Source organism: Gossypium hirsutum, chromosome D08 (genome assembly GCF_007990345.1).
Source record: "Gossypium hirsutum isolate 1008001.06 chromosome D08, Gossypium_hirsutum_v2.1, whole genome shotgun sequence".
Taxonomy (NCBI): Eukaryota; Viridiplantae; Streptophyta; class Magnoliopsida; order Malvales; family Malvaceae; genus Gossypium; species Gossypium hirsutum.
In genome coordinates, this window is record NC_053444.1 from 66,108,273 (window position 1) to 66,133,845 (window position 25,573).

A 25,573-nucleotide genomic window follows, 5' to 3' on the forward strand; every position below is an offset into this window, starting at 1 on the left:
GCTATGTTGGGTGAACGTCAATTGACTCGTGTTAAAACGGTATATCCTTCTAAAAAACCGGAATAAACTAAAATTTCTCGTTTTTTTTTGGATCATAACTAAACTTTGCATTGAGTTCGCATTTTTGAAAATTAAGACAACATGTGTTTATGAGATACCAATTTTTGGGCGTCGCGAGGGTGCTAATACCTTCCTTGCGCGTAACCGACTCCCGAACCCTAATTTTCCTCTGGCTTTTAACGTAGACCTAAATTCAGCCCTCCTTTTGTTAAAAAAAAAGGGAAGTCTAACAGGTGTCCGGTCACACCTAGTAAAAAGGATCGGTGGCGACTCCCTCTTTATTTTAAAACCAAACTTCAGTTTCCAAACTTTTTCCCTAGATCGCCACAATTAGCGACCCCGGAACCAATTTTTATGTCGCTACAGCTGGCGACTCCATTGGGGACCAATTGTTGAGAGTCGTGTCTGGAATTAAACACATTTTGTCAAAATTTTCAAATTTCCTTGTTCAAAGTAAATATTTGGTCATGATCCGAAAAATCTCGTTTTCAAAATTCATGCATTTATATCGTGCTGTAAATATTTCTTCTAACTTGCTTATTTGGTTGTTTTTCAGTTTTTAATTTTTATGGTTTTAATTTTGGTTTAGTTTCTTTAAATAAAACGTAAAGGTTTACAAGTTTCTCCCCACACACCGTGCACGTGCATTTTTTGTTGCATAACATGAGCTCTATACCCGAGCTCCGTCCCTGTTAAGAGAAAGTAAACGCTACGCCTTCGTGAGTTAACTCGTTCCTCCGTACAGGCTAGTGAATACTTTCGGGTTACATATGACTTATGCTTTCGTGAGTTAACTTGTCCCTCCGCATAGGCATAAGTAAATGTATTCCCTCGAATTGATCTCGTAAGCCTGTGATGGGCTATGACCGAGGCTCCGTGTTAATCTCAGTAGATGATAGTGCGGGCAATTCGAGTACCTATCTAGAACCAAAACCGCATATAGTGAACCATACGAGCCACCTAACTAGAGCCATGCCGAACCTCTGTCCGCTTATAGTCACCAAAATAAGTACACGGGGAAAATGCCTTTTGCCTTTCATTTACACTGTTTATGCAAAATAATTGGATTGGGTAGTTTAATTTGTTTTTCAAATTATATTTGTTGTGTTTACTAACCAAGTTTGTTTGTTTTTACTTTTATTTTCATCATGCATCATAGGCATCATATTAGGAAGGTGTTGATTAAAAGTTGGTTGCCAAAAAATGGGTTTCTGATGGAGGAGTCAATTACACAAATAACCGAGAAGAGTGCCGTGGTTCGGGACTGGTCTTTAAAAATTAAGAAAGAAAAGGGGGATAGTCTAGTGGAAGGGTGTATTGCCAATTTGCCCGAACATATAACTGTAAATGTTCGCCAAAATAACCTTGAGGATTTGGTTCGAATTTGGAATTAGTGGGATTCAGACACTAGAGACATTTTCACTGAGAGGTATGGGGATATAGCTCACCTGATCACCATCCGTGTAGACGAACAGTTGATTCAAGCCATGGTTCGGTTCTGGGACCCAGCTTATCAGTGTTTCACCTTCAATCAAGAAGACATGACTCCAACCATAGAAGAGTATGCTGCTTTACTCCGCGTCGACAATGTACAATTCGGCAAAATATATGTGAAGGAGCCTAAGCCGATGACCTTCAAGAAAAAGTTAGTGAGACTGACAGACATGACTGATGCATGGGCCGAAAAACAGATAAAGAAGAAGAATGAAACCATTTGCATTCCATGGTCTTCCCTACGAGATTTGGCTCTAAACCATCCCAACATGCTGAAAAGGGTAAATCTATTCGCTTTGGCCATTTACGGTTTGGTCATTTTCCCAAAAGTTCTCGGACATCTCGAAGTTGTAGTAGTTGATTTCTTCGAAAGGTTAAAACAAGGAATCAATCCTGTCCCGACCATCCTAGTCGAGACCTTCAGGTCCCTGAGTAGTTGTCGAAGAAAAGGGGAGGGACGATTTATTGGATGCGTGCAGTTGCTCAATGTTTGGATTTTGAGTCACTTCTGGAAGGTAGAGCGCACTCCGTTCCATATGTTTTCTAAAACATTCTCCCTGCTAGAAGCTTACCTCAAGAAAGAATGGCCGAAGGAAGTCACCGAGCAACATTGGGTATCAGTTTTTCAGAATCTTCGCGCCGAGAATATAACATAGAGAGCACCCTGGATCCGTCCTTTAGTTCTGCTATACAAATGTGGAAGCCAAGATTGGGTACCTTTACTCGGGTTATGGGAGGAGTTGGATATGCCCCGCTATTAGTCCAAAGGCAGTTTTCTTCGCGACAATTCCTCCCCGCAACTGGAGGATTAGCACAGTTCGAGTTCACTTTCGCGGGTGAAGGATATATGAAGAGAGTCTGAGACACTGCAAAGTATTGGAAGGAAATTCATTTCATGGAATTAGCTTTGTATGCTGATACCCTTACCCAAGATTACGACATATGGAGGAAGCAACGGGTAAATAGTCAGCAAATCTCATCAACAAACTACACCATCCAGAATCCTTTCTCGGAGGAAACGCCGTCTGAGCTAGAAATGGCAAGACAAGAATTCGAACGAGAAAAGGCCAAGATGTCTCAGGACCTTAGTGCCCTTCAAGAAGAAAACTATCAACTGAAGATTGAAGTTTAGGTTGAAAGGTCCAAGACTAAAAAGGTACAAAGAGAAGCCGAGATTGTGAGAAACGACTTAAGGGACCTTCATTTGGAAAACAAGAAATTAAGAAACACTATAAAAAATAGCGGGTTGGGCAAGTCGACAGCAGAATGGAAGGAAGAAATTGGCAATATCAAGGGAGGAATGGAGTTTTGGAAGGGAAAAGCAAAGAAAGAGGAGGAAAAGGCTGCGCGCGCTGTGATAGAGTTAAGAAGGGAGAACGCTGAGTATGAAATAGTGGCTGCAAAATTGGCGAATAGTCAGTCTAAACATCAAGAATTAAAAAGGAAAACACGAGATCTAGAAAATATGCTGCAATCTCATCAACAACAATTAGATAACCTCTTGAAGGCTCTAGAAGAAAAGAGTGAGCAGTACGATAGGGACATTCACGCGTATGAAGGAACCCTCAAAGAAAAAGAAATGCAACTTGACTTCTTGATCAATGAAATTCGTAAAGCGGCTATGCAAGTTGTTCAATTATCAGATGAAGCCGAAGTTCTCAGTTGCCAATTCCCTCTGAGCCAAAGATCGAGCATATCAGAGTTTTTAGAGCAAGTGAAGAAACAAGGCAATGTGGCTAGGAAATTTGTGTAAAAATGAGAACTTTGTGTAATAGACTATGTTGATAAATGAAATGCCTAAATATGGGGCTATCTTGAAATCAACACCAATTTCTTGCATTTCATTCATAACTGACATTCATTTGACATTCATGCATTCATTCATGCATCAGTTCATTCATTGCATATCCCATACTCGTTCGCTGAGGTTAAAACGTACAATTCGCAGTTGCAAGACTTCAAGACTGGAACCACGTCATCCGTATAAAACACGCCGACAAGCTAGAGTAATGGAGAATGAATTCAATGAGAGAATTGAAAGGATAGAAAAAGCTCAAAAGGAATTACAAGAGCAACTGGCCAAATCGCTACAAGAGACGAGAGACCTAATGGTGAGATCTCGAGAGGAATCACTCGAGCAAAGAGATCAGATGGCTAAAATGATGGAGATGATGACAACTTTGGTCAAAGGAAAATGGCCCATGCAGAACCCCGATGTTATGGAACCTCGGTCAAGAATTCACCATGATCAGGATCCATTCTATCCCCCGAAATTCACTCCACCGCCCGCATATACAATACAAAGAGGGTATACTCAAGAGGAACCCACTGGCTTGGAACATCGACCCATGCCACCTGCTCCACCCACTAATTTAGGGCAAGGAATGTTAGCGTCGAACCCAGGGGCTAGTTCTGCTAATCCACTAGTTCCAGATCTGGATGACCCAATAGAGGTAGCCAAGTTGAAATTGGATAACCATGACGCAAAATATAGGAGTCTAGAGGAAAGACTCAAAGCAATAGAAGGCACTGAAGTCTTCTCCGCACTAGGTGCCAAGGAACTCAGTTTGGTACCTGATCTAATTTTGCCTCCAAAGTTCAAAGTGCCTGATTTTGAGAAGTATGATGGGACAAGGTGCCCAAAAGCACATCTCATTATGTTCTGTCGAAAAATGACCGGTTATGTGAACGAGGATAAACTACTCATACATTGCTTTCAAGATAGTCTAACAGGGTCAGCTCTTCGGTGGTACAATCAACTTAGTAGAGAAAAGATTCGATCCTGGAAGGACTTGGCGTCAGCATTTTGCGAACAGTACAAGCATGTATCGGATATGGTGCCAGACCGTATGACCTTGCAAATGATGGAGAAAAAGTCATCAGAGACCTTTAGACAGTATGCGCAGAGATGGAGAGACGTCTCAGCTCAAGTGGAACCCCCACTAACAAAAACGGAGATAACCATTCTCTTTATCAATACTTTAAAGGCACCGTTTTATGACAAACTAGTGGGAAGTGCCACGAAAGATTTCGCGGATATTGTAATATCCGGTGAACTCATAGAGAATGCCGTCAAGAGCGGTAGAATGGAAGGATCAGAAGGCTTAAGAAAAGCAGCACCCTTAAGGAAGAAAGAGCCAGAAGCCCACATGGTGGGAACTGGGAGTCGTTACATTCCCAATTCGTATCCTAACCAACCCCGACCTCAAAATTATCCACCCCGAATTCCTATTATCCCCCTCAAGCCCCTTACTACCAAACACCACATCCGTTCTACCCCGTATACGCCACGAACAACCAAAGACCCGTCACCACTTTCCCACAAAACACGGTACCCGCCCAAAGCCAATCAAGGCATAATCCCGAAAGACCGCAATTTACCCTCATTCTTGTGTCGTATGGGGAATTGTACCCAAAACTTTTAGAAAAACAGCTAATTTCTCCCCATTACATGGCACCCCTTAAACCTCCATACCCAAAGTGGTACGATCCAAACGCTAGTTGTGCATACCATGCAGGGAACCAATGCCACTCTACTGAGAACTGTCTTGCTTTCAAAAGGAGAGTTCAAGGACTCATTGACGCGGGTATCCTACGATTCGATAATGCTAGTAACGCCACGGGGAACCCGTTCCCTAACCATACCGAAGGGAATGTGAGCACAGTGGGGAAAGAGGATGAATGGAATGACAGAAGATGTGTAGTAGAAATAAGGATGCCTCTGCAGAAAATCTGGGAGATATTGGTTAAGAAAGGATTGCTCTGTCACTCTGATAGAGTTTTTGGAGAAGAAGGTCAAAGTTTTTGCAATTTTCATGGGATTGTTGGGCACGACATTCAGTCATGCGAGGACTTTAAAAGGTTACTTCAAGACCGGATGGATAATAAGGAGATCAAGGTCCTTAACAAGAGTGAAGATGCCAACGAAAGATAAGTATGCGTCTCTGATAGCCAATCATCAGGGCCCCCTTATAGTGCTGATCGACCGTTGGTAATTTATTACGACGCGATGAGAGAGCCATTGAAACCACAGATGGTAATTGAAGTACCATCTCCTTTCCCGTATAAGGACAACAAAATAGTACCGTGGAAATATGATGTTAATATCGTTACACCGGAAGTTGAAAAGTCCAGAGCCATAACTCAAGATGTTGGGGAGGTAGGTCATTTTACTCGAAGTGGACGATGCTATTCTAAAGAAGTTGAACCGGCAAAGAAAAGTAGCGACTCGAAGCAAAAAGGGAAAGCAGTGATGTACGAGATCGAAGTTCGAGCAAGAAATTCCACCCGTGCAAGAAACTAAAAAGCCTGTGAATGAGGAAGAAGCTCAAGAATTCTTGAAATTTATTAAGCACAGCGAATATAGTGTGGTGGAACAATTGAGTAAGCAGCCAGCACGAATCTCAGTTCTATCTCTACTATTAAATTCAGAGCCACACCGGAACGCTATATTGAAGGTGTTAAATCAAGCTTACGTGGCCAACAACACATCTGTCGAAAAGCTTGATAGGTGGGTAAACAATCTGAATGCGGACAATTTCATCTCTTTTAGTGATGATGAGATACCGCCAAATGGTAGAGGCTCGGTGAAAGCGCTGCATATCACGACCCGCTGCAAGGGCTACATAATACCGAACGTACTCATCGATAATGGGTCAGCGATAAATGTTATGCCATTGGCTACACTTTCTAGAATACCGATGGATTTGTCCTACTTAAAGCCCTGTCATTCCATGGTAAGGGCATTCGATGGGACGAAGCGCGAAGTCATGGGAAAGATCGAAATCCCTTTGGAAGTGGGCCCCTACATCTATGAGGTCGAATTCCAAGTCATGGACATTACACCCTCTTATAACTACCTTTTGGGAAGACCTTGGATTCATTCTGCTGGAGCAGTCCCATCATCCCTCCATCAAAAGGTGAAATTCATCATGGATGGCTGTTTGGTCACAGTCGAGGGCGAAGAAGACATCGTCGCATCTATCTCTGCTGATGCGCCATACCTGGAAGTAAGCAAGGACGCAGTGGAATGTTCCTTTCGATCCCTTGAATTCATCAATGCCACTTTCGTCGCTGAGGGAAATAGAATTTCGATGCCAAAACTGTCGAGAAATACCAGAATGGGTGTCAAGTTGACCGTAGGAAGGGGAGCTCGTGCGAGAAGAGGTTTAGGGAGACATCTGCAAGGAATAGTGAGGGCTTTAAAGCCAGTGCACCACAAGGCCCGATACGGTTTGGGGTTCCAGCCTGACATGCACCAAAGAAGAAGACAGTGGAAGAAGGATCAAGAGAGAAGAATTGCAAGAACTTTAGGCCGAGAACCAGAATGGGAACCAATAGAGTACCCTCCTTTGTCAAAAACATTTATATCTGCGGGAATGATGTACCCTGGACAAGATGATCCACGAAACATGCTGGGATTAATTGAAAGGGATTTTCAGAATGTCAGTATAAATGTCATTGACAAAGAAGCTGGTGCAAGTAAAGATGTCTCGAGGATACGCCCTTGCCCTCCTGGTTTCATGTTGAACAATTGTATTGCTGAGGAGCTTCTTGTAGTTTATAAGCCTTCAGAGTAATGCTAAATATCAACCTTCTATTGTGTCCTTAGATATAATAGAATTCTTTTGTAAGAGTTTGCATTCGCTCTTTATCATTTAAATGAATATCAATGAAGATGCATTTTGTCACAATTTTTTGCATTATCACTAATTTCATAATCATTTTCTCATTTCATAGCCTATCCTTACATTTGCCTCCTTGCCATGACATAACATTTGTTTGTTGTTTCCAATACTTGGATGTCCCCTTATAGCTTCCTTTTCCATTCAACTTTCAGGTGTTCAGATATTGACGACATGAATAAGCCCGTTACGAATCTTGAAATTGATTTTGAGAAGGCTGTTTGCTTAGGAGAATTTGAAGCCGAAGAAAATGCTGAAGATTATGTCTCGTCTCCTGAATTGTTAAGAATGGTGGAACAAGAGGATAAACAGGTTCTGCCTCATGAAGAATCTGTGGAAACAATAAATTTGGGCACTGAAGAGAGGAAACAAGAAGTGAAGATTGGGACTTCTATTTCAGAAAGTACCAGGCATAGTTTGATCACTTTACTCCGCGAATACAAAGATGTTTTCGCGTGGTCATACCAGGACATGCCAGGGCTAGATGAAGATTTAGTGGTCCATAAGCTCCCATTAAAGCCAGAATGCAAGCCCATCCAGCAAAAATTAAGACGGATGAGGCCCGAAATGCTGTTGAAAATAAAAGAAGAAGTCAAGAAGCAATTTGACGCTGGCTTCCTACAAGCCTCCAAATATCCAGAATGGGTGGCTAACATAGTCCCGGTACCAAAGAAAGATGGAAAAGTACGAATGTGCGTGGATTACCGTGACCTGAATCGAGCAAGCCCAAAAGATAATTTTCCCTTGCCACATATTGACACGTTGGTGGATAACACAGCAAAACATTCATTGTTTTCTTTCATGGATGGATTCTCGGGGTATAATCAGATCAAGATGGCCCCTGAGGATATGGAGAAAACTACCTTCATAACAATGTGGGGAACGTTCTGCTACAAGGTGATGCCATTCGGGTTAAAGAATGCTGGGGCAACATATCAGAGGGCTATGGTGACATTATTCCATGACATGATGCATAAGGAAATAGAGGTCTACGTCGATGATATGATTGCTAAATCTCGAGGAGAAGAAGAACATGTGATAAACCTCAAGAAGTTGTTCGAAAGGCTGAGAAAGTTTCAGCTAAAGCTTAATCCAGCCAAATGTACATTCGGGGCTACCTCGGGAAAATTGCTAGGTTTCATTGTTAGTGAAAGAGGTATCGAAGTTGATCTAGATAAAATAAAAGCCATCCAAGAATTACCTCCCCCGCGCACACAAAAGGAAGTCAGGGGATTTTTAGGGAGGTTGAATTACATTGCTCGATTCATTGCTCAACTTACCAACCAATGCGACCCAATTTTTCGACTCCTTCGAAAACATAACCCGGGAGAATGGAACGAGGAGTGCCAAGTGGCCTTCGATAAGATAAAACAGTATCTGTCTAATCCTCCTGTGCTAGTACCACCGACCCCTGGAAAACCCTTAATTTTGTACCTGACCGTGTTTGAAAACTCAATGGGTTGCGTACTGGGGCAACATGATGAGTCAGGGAGAAAAGAAAAGGCGATCTACTACCTCAGCAAAAAGTTCACTGAATATGAGGCAAAATATTCGTCCATTGAGAAATATTGTTGCGCTCTGGTTTGGGTAGCTCGGAGACTCAGACAATATATGTTGTATCACACGACATGGCTAATTTCAAAGCTGGACCCAATAAAATACATGATGGAATCGCCGGCACTATCAGGAAGAATGGCACGATGGCAGATCCTCCTTTCGGAATATGACATTGCCTATGTAAGTCAGAAGTCGATAAAAGGGAGCGCAATAGCTGACTTCTTAGCAACTCGAACGACAGAGGAATATGAGCCTTTAAGATTCGATTTCCCAGACGAAGACTTAATGTGCATCACAAAAATAGAATCCGAGTCATCAAAAGAGAAGTCATGGAAGATGTGCTTTGATGGTGCGTCAAATGCTTTAGGGCATAGAATTGGAGCAATCCTGGTATCACCGGACGGGAATCATTATCCGTTCACTGCAAGACTGAATTTCTTCTGTACCAATAATATCGCAGAATATGAGGCCTGTATCATGGGGCTTCGTGCAGCTATCGAACGAAACATCGAGATCTTGGAGGTGTACGGGGACTCAGCCCTAGTGATTTACCAAATCCGTGGAGAATGGGAAGTGAGGGACTCAAAATTGATTAAGTACAGCGATTTAGTGGCTGGGTTGATCAAGGAATTCAAAGAAATAACTTTTCATTACTTCCCACGAGAAGAGAACCAACTGGCTGATGCCCTAGCCACTTTGGCTTCAATGTTCAAAGCAAGTAGAGAAGCGGAAATAATGCCCCTCAAAATGAGCATATACGAGGTCACTGCACACTGTTGTAGCATTGAGAAAGAAGTAGACGGACGGCCTTGGTTCCATGATATCTTAGAATATATCAAGAATCAAAGGTATCCCGAACAAGCGAATGAGAACGATAAAAGAACAATTAGAAGAATGGCAGCGGGATTTGTTCTTGATGGGGATATCCTATATAAAAGAGGAAAGGATCAGATGCTTTTGAGATGTGTGGATGATGTTGAAGCCAAAAAAATACTTGAAGAGGTCCATGAGGGAATTTGCGGAACGCATGCCAATGGTTTCAATATGGCCAGAAAGATTATGAGACTCGGTTATTATTGGCTGACAATGGAAAGTGACTGCATCAATTTTGCCAGAAAATGCCACAAATGTCAAATCTACGGCGATAAAATTCATGTAGCCTCTTCACCCCTTCATGTCATGACTTCTCCGTGGCATTTTTCTATGTGGGGCATGGATGTCATAGGGCCAATTTCTCCAAAAGCTTCAAATGGACATCGATTCATTTTTGTGGTTATCGATTACTTCACAAAATGGATTGAAGCCACTTCGTTTGCCAATGTGACGAAGACTGTAGTGTGCAAGTTTTTGAAAAAAGAAATCATTTGCCGATATGGTTTGCCTGAAAGAATCATCTCAGATAATGCCACGAATCTGAACAATAAGATGATGAAAGAAGTGTGCGAGCAGTTCCAAATAAAGCATCATAATTCCTCGCCCTATCGCCCAAAGATGAACGGGGCTGTTGAAGCAGCTAACAAGAACATTAAGAGGATCATTGGGAAAATGACTGAGACATATAAAGATTGGCACGAGAAACTTCCATTTGCTTTGTTTGCATATCGTACATCTGTGCGAACATCTACGGGAGCAACTCCTTTCTCTCTAGTCTATGGAATGGAAGCTGTGCTACCTATCGAGGTTGAGATCCCCTCTCTGCGAGTATTGATGGAATCAAAGTTAGAAGAAGCAGAATGGGTTCGAGCTCGATATGATCAGTTGAACCTCATTGAAGAAAAACGTCTAAGGGCAATTTGTCATGGGCAAATGTACCAAAAGAGAATGATCGCAGCCCATGACAAGAAGGTACGACCAAGAGAGTTCCATGAAGGAGAACTCGTTCTGAGAAAGATTCTCCCAATACAAAAAGACCTGCGAGGAAAATGGGCACCAAATTGGGAAGGACCATACGTTGTAAAAAAGGCATTCTCGGGAGGAGCTTTAATCCTTACCGAGATGGACGGGAAGGAGTTACCGAATTCGGTGAATTCAGATGCGGTGAAGAAATATTATGCTTAAGATGAAAACCCAAAAATGGCATCTTAAAAAAAAAAAGGAAGAAAACCCGAAAAGGTCGTCTTGATTAGTACAAAAAGATTAGGATGAAAACCCGAGAGGGCGTCCTAATGAAACAAACCTGGCGGTCGAACGATAGGTCAAATAGTGAGACTACAGTATTTGAAGCACTTCTGAAAGCTCGAAATTTTCTACGCAAGAAGCCATGCTCGAAAAGATTATTGATTGAGGAACGTGGAAGAGCTCATGTGTTGAATATCTAGAGCATTTGTATCCGTTGAATACGACATTTTCTTTCTTCTTTTTTTGACATTTTTACTCTCATTGGTTAACTTTCTTTGTTTGCCACATTTGAAATAAAGGAATATGAGATATCCTTTTTGTCCATACCTTACCATTTTCATGCATCTCATCATGTGTTTATTTAATGACAAATAGTGAAAGGACATACTCTAAACAAAAGAAATGTCAAGCATTACCCGGATAAGAATTTGATAAGTGCAAGATCTTCAAAGCAAGAACAAAGTTCAACCAAGGGCAAAAGGGTGATATCTGAGAAACGTCGATTACTTGTAAAGCTCGAAGACAGGTATGAGGCCCGAAGAGAAGGTCGAGAATCAAAGCAATGAACGCAGATCCTCAACAATCGTGGCGAAAAGGACATACGACCAATATGCTTAAGGAGCACTGCATAACCATGTAGGCATAAAGGCATTTAAGACAAACATGTGCATATCATGATGACATCATGCATGGCATATACAGGTAATCCAGAAAAGCAAGAAATCTTGAATGAGAGTCACACTGAATCAAAGGAAAAGATACCCGAGTTCTACCAAAGGACTGGTTGGTATTTTGATGTTTTTAATTCATGCTTTCCAAGGAAAATTGACTCATATTGCGAGAGGTGAGTCAAGCCTCAGGTCACGCTGAGGTATTTTAATTCCTTTTGTTTCAAAAATCAACTCATATTACTAGAGGTGAGTTGAGCCTCGGGGCACGCCGAGGTACTTTTAGTTTATGTTTTAAATTGACTCATATTGCGAGAAGTGAGTTAAGCCTTTTAATTTTTGTTTTTCAAAATCAACTCATATTGCTAGAGGTGAGTTGAGCCTCAGGACACGCTGAGGTAATTTCAATTTCTGTTGTCAAAAAAATCAACTCATATTGCGAGAAATGAGTTGAGCCTCAGGACACGCTGAGGTAATTTCAATTTTTGTTTTCCAAATTTCAACTCATGTTGCGAGAAATGGGTTGAGCCTCAGGACACGCTGAGGTAATTTCAATTTTTGTTTTTCAAATCAACTCATATTGCGAGAGGTGAGTTGAGCCTCAGAACACGCTGAGGTAATTTCAATTTCTGTTTTTTTCAAAAATCAACTCATATTGCGAGAGGTGAGTTGAGCCTCGGGGCACGCCGAGGTATTTTCAAATTCTACTTTCAAAAAAATCAACTCATATTGCGAGAGGTGGGTTGAACCTTTTAATTTCTACTTTTTCAAAATCAGCTCATATTGCTAGAGGTGAGTTGAGCCTCGGGGCACGCTGAGGTATTTTCAATTTTTTGTGTGTTTTAATTTCAACTCATATTGCGAGAGGTGAGTTGAGCCTCGGGTCACATGCCGAGGTATTTTCAAAATCTGTTTGGCAAATTCTGTTTTCAAAAATCAACTCATATTGCGAGAGGTGGGTTGAACCTTTTAATTTCTACTTTTTCAAAATCAACTCATATTGCGAGAGGTGAGTTGAACCTCAGAACACGCTGAGGTAATTTCAATTTCTGTTGTCAAAAAAATCAACTCATATTGCGAAAAGTAAGTTGAGCCTCAGTTCACATGTTGAGATATCTTTAGTTTTTGTTTTTAATGTCTGTTTTTAAAAAGTCAATTCATATTGTGAGAAATGAGTTGGGCTCAAGATCACATGCCAAGTAAGAATAAAGATTGAAGTTGATGAAAGACACCAAATGTGGCCTCCCTGAAGTTGCAATGGAGCAGGTCAAAGTTGCAAGTCTTGACTCCCTGAAGTTGCAGAGTGGAGCTGATCGAGAATATCAGATCTTGCCTTGCTAGAGTTACAGAAGAGAAGATCGCAAATTTCATCTCACAGAAGCGATAGAAGAGCAGATTAAAGCTGTAGACCTCATCTTTCTGAAGCAGCATGGAAGCAGATCAAAGCCACAAATCTCATATGTCAGAAGATGTAGTGGATTGAATCTAAAGCTACAAGATGCAGTGGACTGGAAGAAGATTATCTGAACTAGAAGAGCACCAATGAAGTCAAGACCCAGCAAGACCAGGCAAAATTGGCCTTTCATTATGTCTTTGCTCCATTCCCGTTACACGATAATGAGCAAAGAGGGGCAGCTGTACAGGCCAATTTTGGGCCACCCCCAAAACCCAATAACAACCAGAACCCAATATCCCTGAACCCATATACCCGAAGCCCAATAACCTAAACTACCAGCCCACTAAATTAACAGCCCATTACACAAAATCAGAAACAAAAATACCTAATCCCAAACCCTAGCCCCCTAGCATTCGGCGCCCACTTGCCTCTGTCATCACCGACGTCTGCCACGCCCCATACCCCCACTACAACAGCCCCATACCTCCACAGTCCTCGTACGCCACGCCCACACCCCGTACGCATGACAACAGACTCTATACCTGCAAAAAGGAAACAAAACAACAGCAGCAACAGAACAGTAGCGAATGGAAGAAACAATATTTTTTGTACTCTTCTTTGAAACATTCGGCTATAAAGCCTAAATAAACATTTGTAAAAGGGGGGATTTTTTGGCGATGAAAACGGAGATTTTCTTTCAATATTAGATTGAATACAAGAACCATTCGAAATATACATATACAATCAGGGGCTCTAACACCAAATCAGAAGCTAAAATCAGAACCGACCTAAGGTGACTTTTTTCTTATATTTTAAATTCATTTTTTGGTCGATTTCATACACATATATATATATATCAAAAATATAATAAAATAATAGAAATGAAAAATAAAAAAAAATAATTTTTTTACCTTTTTCACCGGCACCGGTGCCGGCGAGCCTCCGGTGACCGGACCGGTGACCGGCCCGTGGCCGGAGCTCCCTCTTCTCCCCTCTCCCCTTCTCTCCCTTTTTTTTTCTCTTTACGGTACAAAATAAATTTTGTAGAAAATTTTTGACTTATATAGGGGTCCAAAACGCACCGTTTTGGACCCCCTCTGTTTAGACTAAAAACGACGCCGTTTTGGACGCGGGTCGGATCGACCCGACCCGTCCGACCAAGGGATCCGCGTGTTTTTTAAAGGAGGGGCTATTTGCGCAGTTGGCCCCTCCGCTTTTTCAACGTTTTATAATCAAGTTTTTTTATATTTTAAATTCGGCCCCGCTATTTTTCCCTGATTTCGTTCTGGTCCCCCACGCTGCGCAGCGTTTTAATGATTTGAGATATTGTGCTTTTGATCCCCCATGGTTCTGTGCATGTTCAAATAAGCCCTCCTCTTTTGTTTTATATTTTAAAATCTATCCCGAGCTTTCTATTTTGTTTTCGATTCAATCCTTTCTATCATTTTGACATTTTAATAATTAATTTTGTCATTCATTTTTTATTATTACGTTATCTATTGTTATTATTATTATTTTTATGTATATGATATTTATATTATTATTAACTCCTATTATTATTTCTAATATACATATATTACGTACATGTATATACAGTATTATCTTTTATTACTTTATTATATAGTATGATTTTTAATTACTTTATTTTTTTTTGAATTTTAATATTATTACCATTATTATTATCATCCTTGTTAATATAGTGAATACTTTGTTACATGTATATATCGTTAGTATTATTAGTTATACGTTTTATACTAGCTCTTGTATATGTTCTTATCAATGTTAGTATGTGTTCTATTTTGCATGTATATCTTTAATATATATATAAGTATATATTCATGCAATATTGTAGTAGTTTTCTTCAACATCATTATTTCCAATATATATGTTATGTAAATATTCTAGTGTCGTATTATATATGTATTTTTTATGTATTACGTGTGCGTACTTTTTAATATTGCATTTATATTTCATACGAATACTATATTATATTTTTACATATTATATCATGTTTATATTTTTCATATATGTTATGTACATACATTTTCAATATTCATTTTATACATATATATGTATATATTATGTACATATTTTAACATTACTAGTTATATATTTTTACTATCTTATGCATATACTTCAAACACTATATATAGTATATTTCTAACACTATTACTATTTATATATAAATATATATATATTTTACGTACATACTCTTAATTATCTTTATATGTATATTCATTGTGTTCTCTTTATGTTTTCGTATTCAATGCTAACATTGCATTTGATCTTGCATGCGCGGTTATTATTTTCTAATATTATTGTCATGTTTGTTATTTGTTTCAAATGTATCAAGCCATTTCATTTACTTATTTTCATTTCGTATCAATTATGTCTTGCATTCTCCTGAAAATTACGTTCCGGTTTTCTAATTAATTTCAATAGTCAAGGCAATATATCGATTTAACATTAAGTCATCGAGTTCATCGCTATGTTGGGTGAACGTCAATTGACTCGTGTTAAAACGACATATCCTTCTCAAAAACCGGAATAAACTAAAATTTCTCGTTTTTTTTTGGATCATAACTAAACTTTGCATTGAGTTCGCATTTTTGAAAATTAAGACAACATGTGTTTATGAGATACCAATTTTTAGGCGTCGCGAGGGTGCTAATACCTTCCTTGCGCGTAACCGACTCCCGAACCCTAATTTTCCTCTGGCTTTTAACGTAGACCTAAATTCAGCCTTCCTTTTGTTAAAAAAAAGGGAAGTCTAATAGGTGTCCGGTCACACCTAGTAAAAAGGATCGGTGGCGACTCCCTCTTTATTTTAAAACCAAACTTCAGTTTCCAAACTTTTTCCCTAGATCGCCACAATTAGCGACCCCGGAACCAATTTTTATGTCGCTACAACTATAATAGACTTAAATTTAATAGAAAAAAACTTTAATGGTGTTAACAATGAATTTACATTTTTAAATCTGAAAAATAGAAAAACTAAATTGTTATAAAATAAAAAGATGACCAAATTTGAAAGTGCAGAAGAAAGAAGGGCAGCCATTGTTGTAAAATGTTGATAGCTTTGAAAGAACATGGAATGAGTCGGTGTAGTTTAAGTTTTGAGTTTAATTATTTCTTAATATTTAACAAAATATCATTACAAAGAAAAAACTTAAACAAGGAGGTGCTGATAACAACATGTAGCAATCATCAAATATTTAACATTACATAAAATCATACTAAAATATTGAATAATATTATATAGAATTAAAAAACAGGCTAATTCTTGGAGCAATCAGTGGGCTGAAACGAGACTGTCTGCTTTTGAGTATCATATCCAATTAAGAAATCCATCTGTGACAAGTTACCATAAATTGCAACAATATCATCAAGGGAATTGAAAGTGAAGCATATAGCTGTGTCGGAAACCCTGATGAAGGTGTTCAATGGCTTTAACTTCACATCAGCATTAGTAAAATGCACTGTAACATCGGGGATTTTAAACTCGTCTTTAGCATTATAGCATAAACTCACACCCTCAGGACCTTCGATCCTTTTAGCACTAATCTGGCTAGTCATGGCGGATTCAACTTCTGAGTAAAACTCTGATGGGAGAAGAGTCAATGTAGTGCCTGAATCAATGATTATGTTGCCTTCTTCTGATCCCAAAGAAGAGCCTGTGAACTTTATTCTTTTGGTTCCAACAGAGATGGCCTCAAGTGTAAGGAAGTAAAAAGTGTCGGGGGATTTTTTAACCAATGGTGTTGAAACAACTCCAGGGGCTGAAACTATTGCATTGGAGCCAAAGTTAATTTTGCTGGAATTACCCGCTTGGGAAATTGGCAACAAGCAGTAGGAGAATTTGCCAGCTACAGAAGTTCTCAATTGGGAAATTAGTGAAACTTGACCACCTCCAAGGCCGATAATGCCAGATGTCTTCTCATCGAATGTTCCACCATTGACGGTTCCACATCCAATGACTGTTTTCGGGAAAGCTACGGGTCGGCCGGTTGTCGAAGCCAAGGTGAGTGTATCAGCAGCGAGATCGCCGTCTGAGAAAGAGCTATCACCGTAAGAGACGGCATATTGACAAGAATGATCAGTAGAACAAGAGGTGCGTTCAAGATCAATGCATTGACTTGCGCTGCAAGAAATCTTTCTGTAAGTTGACGATTTACTAGGGTCGAAAAATGGAGCGTCTTGCTTGAAACACTGAGAACAAGGCTTGCATTGAGTCCAAATAAGATCACTTCCTGTATCAGCTATTGCAACAATATCAAACCTTGGGGTTCCAAGTGATATTTTCATCAAATATTCACCGGAATCAGCAGTGAGATCAGATTCTGCTGCCGTTGTTGGAACAGAATTCCTCTTGAAGCGATGAACACGATTGAAGGAACGACGCAAGGCATTGGTGACACGATCAGAGGTGGTTTCTAAAGGATTGTAAAAGGGAGATTTACTGGAGTCACGGTGGATTAATTCGACACTGAAGCCACCCTCTTGAGCTTCAATAGAGCAAAGTGTAGAGAGAGCAAGGATAGCCAAAACTATAGCTGCCATTGTTGTAAGAATTGCTTGGTTTGGGGTGCCCATGAACTTGATGATTTATATATTATAGTGTTGAAAGGATAATCCAATTAAGATTGTGAAAATTAATGAATAATTTAATAGCAAAAATATAATCAATTAATTTTCCTTTATAATACAAGGAATAATTGGAAAGATACATTCAACATTCATTTCCTATCCCATTGAATCTTCTTTTGCGATTCTTAGAATCACAAAATCTTGAAAAGAAAGGAAAAAAAATTATTTCTCTTCTGGAGTAATTACTTTCCATCTTTAATTCTGTAGATATATATATATATATTTTTACAAATTACATTGTGTACATATTTAATTACACAATTAATTTATTAAATTTCCATTTTTGATGCATGGAGTGTTAGCTTAATATTTTTTTGATTAATTTACTACAGTAAAAAATATTATATATGAAATTATTCTCTGTATCAAAACTTTTAATATTTGAAATTTGATGTTACTAAAGGGAGCTTTTGATTTGGCAAAATTAAAATTTGGATAATAAATATTAGACAGATGATATATTTTGAAAATCTTTTTATGATAAATAAATTTGTATGAATTTTCGGTGTTAATATTTAATATATTTAAATTATTAGATTAGAAGTTAAGATTTCGACGTTCCTATAACTCACAATATTACAGCCGGATAGTTATTTCCTCAACAGAATTGTTTAATTTTATTATTTTCCTGTTTATTTTCTACTAAAAAAAATACCATTTTTTCCTCCAAAATGCAATTAGGGAAAGTGGAATTTATATATTTTCCCGTTCACACCTTTAAATTAATGTGCAAATTAATTATAGAAAATTTATATCCGTTAACAAAAAAAAAAGTTTAAATAAAGCCTTGAAACTATTGATAATTATAACTTAGGCATGGTTGATAAATATATATTTTAATAATTGAGAGTAGAAATGAAATTATTAGAGATTTTCATACCATAACACAAATGCTCTATCTACTAGTGTAAACTTAATACTTATTTAGGCATTGCTGACAAAAGTTGATAATGCCAATAAAACCTTAGGCATGGGGGCTAATGAAGTCATGCATACTTTATATAATATTTATATTTCTAGTTTTTTTTTGAAAGTATATAATATTTGAAGATAATCACTTTTGATAAATAAATTATTTATAATAAATAAAATAAATTGTAGCTCTTCCTATATACTATAACAACACGAGGTTACAGAAAAAGGAAATAATAGTTATGCTCACGTCATAGTTTTTTACACATGACACTTTTCATTTAAAGCACTTATTTACGATTTGAGTAAATTACTCTTTTACTTATTGTTTTTTTTTATTTTTCAAATTATTTCATGCCTTTTGTTTAAATATTTTCGTTATAAATTTTTTTACATGTTAAATATAAAATTGACTTTAAATTATTTATGTCCTTATTTTAATATTTTACTTAATTTAAGTTATCGTATTAAAATTAATAAATATTAATTTGTTAAGCGTAAAATATAGTTAAAAAAGCACATATTAATAGCAATTATTAAATTAAATTTATATTTTTAAATATAATAATGGTTAATTACATTGATTGATTAAATATAGAATTATAAAAAAAACAAAATTTAACAATTTTAACATTAAAATAATTTAATTTAACAATATATAAAATAAATAACCCATAAGAAATTATTAATAATATTATTTAAATTATAATATTTCAATATTTAAATTATGATTTTTTCTATTATTTTAATATTAATAAATTTAAAATTAAATTAATATTAATATTAATGATTCTAAATTAATTAAATATTTCTAAAAATATTTTCTAATTATATTATCATTTCAATTTATTAATAATTTTTTTGAATAAATTCATTAAAAAAATTAAACAAAAACTAACATTATAAAATATTATAAATTTAATACATACAAACCAGCCGGTGTATTGCATGGGAGTACATATAAAACTATAAAAGATAATCACATAGCTTAATCATTTCGATATTTTGGAGTAAAGATATAGAAATAGTTTTTAATTAAAATATTTATTTTTTAAAATTTTTGAAAAGTAATGATTACGTTCTTTTATCAAAATCAAAATTAGAGAATAAAATTTATCATTTTTACTAAAAATAGACATTCAAAAGAAATATTGGATCTGAATTTTTTTTATCTGGTGGAATTGAATTCAAATTGTGCTATATCATTTTATCTATTTATTTATTTTCCCTCTTTTATTATTTATATTATTAAAAAATTAAAATAAAATAAAATAAAATAAACAAGACAAAAGAATTAAACATTATGGGTATGACATCTTTAAAAAGAAAAACACATTCTAGGTATGACAGTAAAAAAAAAAAAAGTTACAAGAGCATGCAACTAGAATTAAACCATGGTAAGCAATATTTTCATTCACACACACATATATATTGATATTGTTCAAATTTTGTTGATTAATTTTTTTATAGCAGATAACATATTTAAGATTTGCATTAGATTATTTTGATTTCAAATTTTAAATTTTATTAACTAAAAAATTGATAGGGTTGTTATGGGGTTTCTTGCTATATATATCTCACTATTTTACTAGTTGTATGCATTACAATATTACAACCTACTTAATTCCTTCACTTTTATTTTCATTAATCTTTCCAAAGCTTTATCGTGATGAATGGTGTATTGTTAATCTCATTATTTGTTTTGTCCTTCTCAGCCATATTGTTCAACCAAAGTTTTTCAATCCGTGATAATTATGTTTATGATAATCATCCAGCTGTACAATCTAATAATTTTTTGCCATTGTTCCCTTGTATATGGTTAATAGATACAATTTTGCAACCATTGCTAAATTTTCCACCTTTTTTCAGCTCACCACCACCGTCAGAACCTACAAGGTCTCCAGCGGAGAATCATAGAGCTGATGAGTGCCGACAAATTCTTTTCAAGAATGTTGACACGAACTGCTACCTAGAAATTTTAAAATCTTTTGGTGCGCACAAGGTTTTACTTCAATCTGATTGTTGCCGCAAGATTATGCCAGTTCCAGATGATTGTTTTAATGAAATCCTTTTTCCTTCAGATCGTGGTGTGGCTTCCAAATTAAAAAGTTATTGTTCTAAGAAATTAGCTGCAGCACCATCAACATAGATTATATTACTATCTTTTAGTTAGACTCTTTTTTTTTAAATAAAGTTATTATCTTGTAGTTTTTTTAATAAAATTGGTTTATGATTTTTCTGCTTTAAATTGAAAGTTTTAAAGTATTGAATGTTTATGTGATTAGTTTTTTTTATTTCTTCCAAGTTTTATAGTTCTTTTCTCTTTTCATACAATTGAGTATTGGATTAATAAGAAAGGTTTTTTTTTATTAGATTAGTGTTTATTATTGCCAAGAAAAATAAGAATATAAACTTTTATTATAGATGCTTAACAATATTTGAAGTTAATCACTTCTGATAAATAAATTATTTATAATAAATAAAATAAATTAAAGTTTGTGACAGTTACCTATCATATATACTATAAAAGTACGAGGTTATAGAAAAAAAAATAGTCATGCTCTCCCACAAGGAAAAGGTTATATGAAACAGTGACGTAACATCATCTATATCCATTTTCTAATAGTTTAATATCATCACATTAGTAATTTCATCCTGAATAAAATCAAATTGAAATGAAAATATTGAAATTTAGGATAAAATTATTGATGTGGTATTAAACAATTGGAAACGGATAATGTCCTTGTTTAATACAATCCTTTCGTCATGCTCACGTTTCAATTTTTGACACGACACGACACTCTTCATTTAAAGCACTTATTTACAAATTGAGTAAATATCTCTTTTAGTCATTGCTTTTTAATTTTTTTAAGTTACTCAATGTCCTTTTGTTTAAATTTTTTCTTTATAATTTTTTATATGTTAAATATAAAATTGACTTTAAATTATTTATGTCTTTGTTGTAATATTTCACTTAATTGAATTAACTTTTAATGTTATCATTTTAAAATTAATGAATATTAATTTGTTAAGCTTAAAATATAATTAAAAAAAGACACATATTAAAAGCATTTATCAAATTAAATTTATATTTTTAAAATATAATAAGTTTTAATTACATTATTAAAGTATAGCAAAGATAAATATATAACTACAAAAAATCAAATATTAACAATTTTGACATTAAAATAAATTAATTTAACAATATATAAAATAAATAATTTGTAATAAATTATTAATAATATTATTTAAATTATAATATATTAATATTAATATTCAAGCTATGATGTATTATTATTATTATTATTTTAATATTAAATACTTTTGAAATTAAATAAAATTAATATAACTGATTCTAAATTAATTAGATATTTTTAAAAATATTTTGTAATTACATTAATACCTTTTCAATTTATTAATGATGTTTTGAATAAAGTCATTAAAAAATTCTAAACAAATAACATTATAAAATATTATACATTTTATATATACAACTACCCATGCATTGCATGAGACTACAAATTAATTTACAAAACTATAAAACATAATTAAATAGGTTAATGATTTTGATATTTTTGGAGTAAAGATATAATATTAGTTTTTAATTTAAATATTTATTTTTTAATTTTTTTTGAAAAGTAATTATTATTTGATAAAGTTCTTTTATCTAAATCTAAATAAAGTCAAAATTAGAGAACAAAATTTATCATTTTTACGAAAAATAGACATTCAAAAGAAATATTGGATCTGAATTTTTTTTTATCTAGTGGAATTGAATTCAAATTGTGCTATATCATTTTAACTATTTATTTATATATGTATTTTTACCTTTATTTTATTTTCCTTCTTTTATTATTTTTATTTATTGAAAATTTTAAAATAAATTAAAAAAGACAAAAAAAAAGTTAAACATTATGAGTATCACATCTTAAAAAAAAAACAGTCAGAAAAATGTTAGAAGAGCATGCAACTAGAATTAAATGGCTACACACACATTGATATTATTCCATTTTTATTAAATATTTTTTTATAACAGATAACATATTTAAATTTGCATTGGATTATTTTCATTTCAAAATTTAGGTTTTATTAACAAACAATTGATAGGTTGTTATAGCGTTTCCTTGCTATCTCACCATTTTACATGCATTACAAGATTATAATCTATTTTCTTCACTTCCATTCTCATTAATCTTTCCAAAGTTTTATCATGACGAAGGTGTATTGTTAATTTCAAGTTTTTCAATCTCTGACAGTTATGTTCATGATAATCATCCGGTTGTATAACTTAATAAATTTTCGCCACTGTTTCCTTGTTTATGGTTAATAAATACATTTTTGCAACCATGGCTAAAGTTTTCACCTTTTATCAGCTCACTGCCACCTCCAGAACCTATAGAGCCTCCATCGGTGGATCCTAGATTTTACGAGTGCTGACAAATCTTTGAAAAAGAATTTGACATGAACAGCTACAAAGATATGTTAAATTCTTTTGGTTCGCACAAAGTTTTACTTCGACCGGATTGTTGCCGTAGGATTATGCTACTTCCAGATTATTGTTTTAATAGAATACTTTTTCCTTCATATCGTGACGTGACTTCCAAATTTAGAAGTTATTGCTCTAAGAAATTAGTTGTAGCACCATCAACTTAGATTAGATTACTATCTTTTAGTTAGACTTTATTTTTGAATAAAGTTAGTATCTTGTAGGTTTTTTTTTTAATAAAATTGGTTTATGATTTTTCTGTATTGAATGTTTATGAGATTAGTTTTTTTATTTCTTCCAAGTTTTATAGTTCTTTTCTCTTTTCATACAATTGAGTGTTTGGATTAATATGAAAGTTTATTATTTATGAGATTAGTGTTTATTATTGCCAAGAAAAATAAGAATATGAACTTTTATTATAGATAATTTTGTTTGAATTCTGCAACCTTTTTAGTAACTTTTTTATTAAAAATGTAATTATGAATTTTTAAGTCTAAAGTCATAATATATTCAATCTTTTTGATGAATCTATAATATATATAATGAAATTAATAAATATTGTATCCTGAGATAGATACAAATTGATAAAATTATTAGAGAAAATTGTCTAAAAAATTAGAAGAGATAATTACTTAAGTTAAATCACTTTTAATATTAAATTAATATTTATTAAAAATAATATTTTTTAAATAATATTGGTTAACTGTTAATGTTTTTTATCTGCCTCTAATAAATTAGAAAATGGCATATTTTGAGGGTCGAGAAAGTATATTAGTGCTTTTATGCTCAATATTAGTGTGCTGATTCGTGTATTCATCCTCGAGTTTGATTCAATTAATAGGGCTATAATATAAAAATATAATGTGAAATATATGTGATGACAAAATGGGGAAAAATAATGAAAATGAAAATGAAAATCAATTGTGATATAACAAACAAGATTCAAATAGCTTGAGAGTGCATCGAGATGTTTCATTGATATCATAAATGTTCATAATGATATGATAGTATGAAACGAATATGAATACCTCGAGGAATTAGCAACATGATATATGTTTATATGATTATGTATGCTGAAATGAAATTTGGACACTATGTATCTTATTGTTATTTTACTTGTTTATCTGTTTAATATAAGTATGCTTGAATTTAAATTATGTTAGTATCATTGGATACTCAATAGTCAATATAGGAATTTGTTTGTTTTTGTGTGCAAGTTTCGACGAAGTTTGTGCTCTTTTATTTATATATTGTTAATGATATGTAACTAGTAGAGTCATGTTTATGTGTTGTTTTAAGTCTTTTGAAATATTTTGGTACTTGTTGCTTTGATATATAATTCTGATGGATATATGCATTAGTTTACTTGTTGCATTAGATGTTAAATCATAGTTAGTATAAAGTATTGAATGTCATGTTTGCATATGGATTAAATGTGTTTTGGTATGTTAAATGTGCGTGGATTGGTATAATATGATGTTAGGGTATTTTAGGTGATATTTGGAGATGGAATTCATGCTTGAGATATTGTATTGTAGGTGAAATCATCGTTTAGTCTCGAGACATCTAGAACATGTCTTGAGACACTAAGAATAAAAATCATCAAATTGTGCATTTTTGAGTATAGATCTCGAGACTTATCAAACATGTTTCAAGATATTATGGTATAAGTCTCAAGTCATAATGGCCTATGTCTCAAGACATCTAAGCATGTAAGGTAGGGGTCTGAACCAGGGGTGTTGTGTCTTGAGACATAAGGGTCTAAGTCATTGATTAATTTAGTACGCTTAGTAGTCATTAATTAATTTGGGTGTTGATGTTTGTCGAGGGGTCCTTGATGTAGGTGCTTTTGGAGGATGGTTTGGGTTGTTGGTTATGATGGGTTCTAGTTTGCTTAATTATTCTAGGTTCGTTTTTGTGTTAATGTTGAATTAGGAGTGATTTCCTAAAACTGTTTCAGAAGTTGTGGTGTCATGGATGGCTAATGACCATGAAGGTTTTGATCTACTCGTCATGGTGTTTGTTGCTACCAAAGATTTATATTTTTTTATGGAAGGCCTCTAGGAGGATTGAAACTTTTAAATTTGTGTTTGTGTGACAAAGATAGAGCGACTGTAACACCCTTATCTCGTATCCGTCACCGGAACAGAGTTTAGGAGCATTACCGAAGTTTTCATATCAAACTCAGATATTTTATATTACTTAACATTCATATAAGAAATTAATTATAGATTAATTATATTGTCCCTTATATGAGCCCTCGAGGCTCAAAACATACATTAGAAATAAGTTGGGACTAAATCGATAACTTAGAGAATTTTTCGCGAAACCTTAAAATTTTTTCCTAAGTGCAGGGGACACACGCCCGTGTGGCTCACACGGCCAAGTGACACACCCGTGTCTTAGGCCATGTGGTATTTGAAGTAGGGCACATGGCCGTGTCCCCAGCCCGTGTAACTCTCTAATTTGCGATACATTTTAAGTGCAAGGGTCACACGACCAAGCCACATGCCCGTGTGCCAGGCCGTGTGAAAATTCCTGAGCATTCTGT

General features: G+C 35.1%; 2 protein-coding genes across 2 annotated transcripts; one reads left to right on the forward strand and one right to left on the reverse strand.

The window, feature by feature from the left end:
• Positions 1 to 4,145: 4,145 nt before the first annotated feature.
• LOC121220381 (uncharacterized) lies at positions 4,146 to 10,853 on the forward strand (the record flags this gene model as incomplete). The annotated part of the gene is made up of 3 exons (XM_041100084.1): positions 4,146 to 4,640; positions 5,877 to 6,524; positions 7,521 to 10,853. Coding segments are annotated over 3 exons (4,476 nt in total), but the record flags the coding sequence as incomplete, so codon positions are not given.
• A 5,293-nt stretch (positions 10,854 to 16,146) lies between these two features.
• LOC107938682 (aspartic proteinase CDR1) lies at positions 16,147 to 17,545 on the reverse strand. Its single transcript, XM_016871909.2, has one exon. The coding sequence runs from the start codon at positions 17,535 to 17,537 to the stop codon at positions 16,254 to 16,256; it is 1,284 nt and encodes a 427-aa protein (XP_016727398.2). The 5' UTR covers positions 17,538 to 17,545; the 3' UTR covers positions 16,147 to 16,253.
• Between the last annotated feature and the right edge of the window lie 8,028 nt (positions 17,546 to 25,573).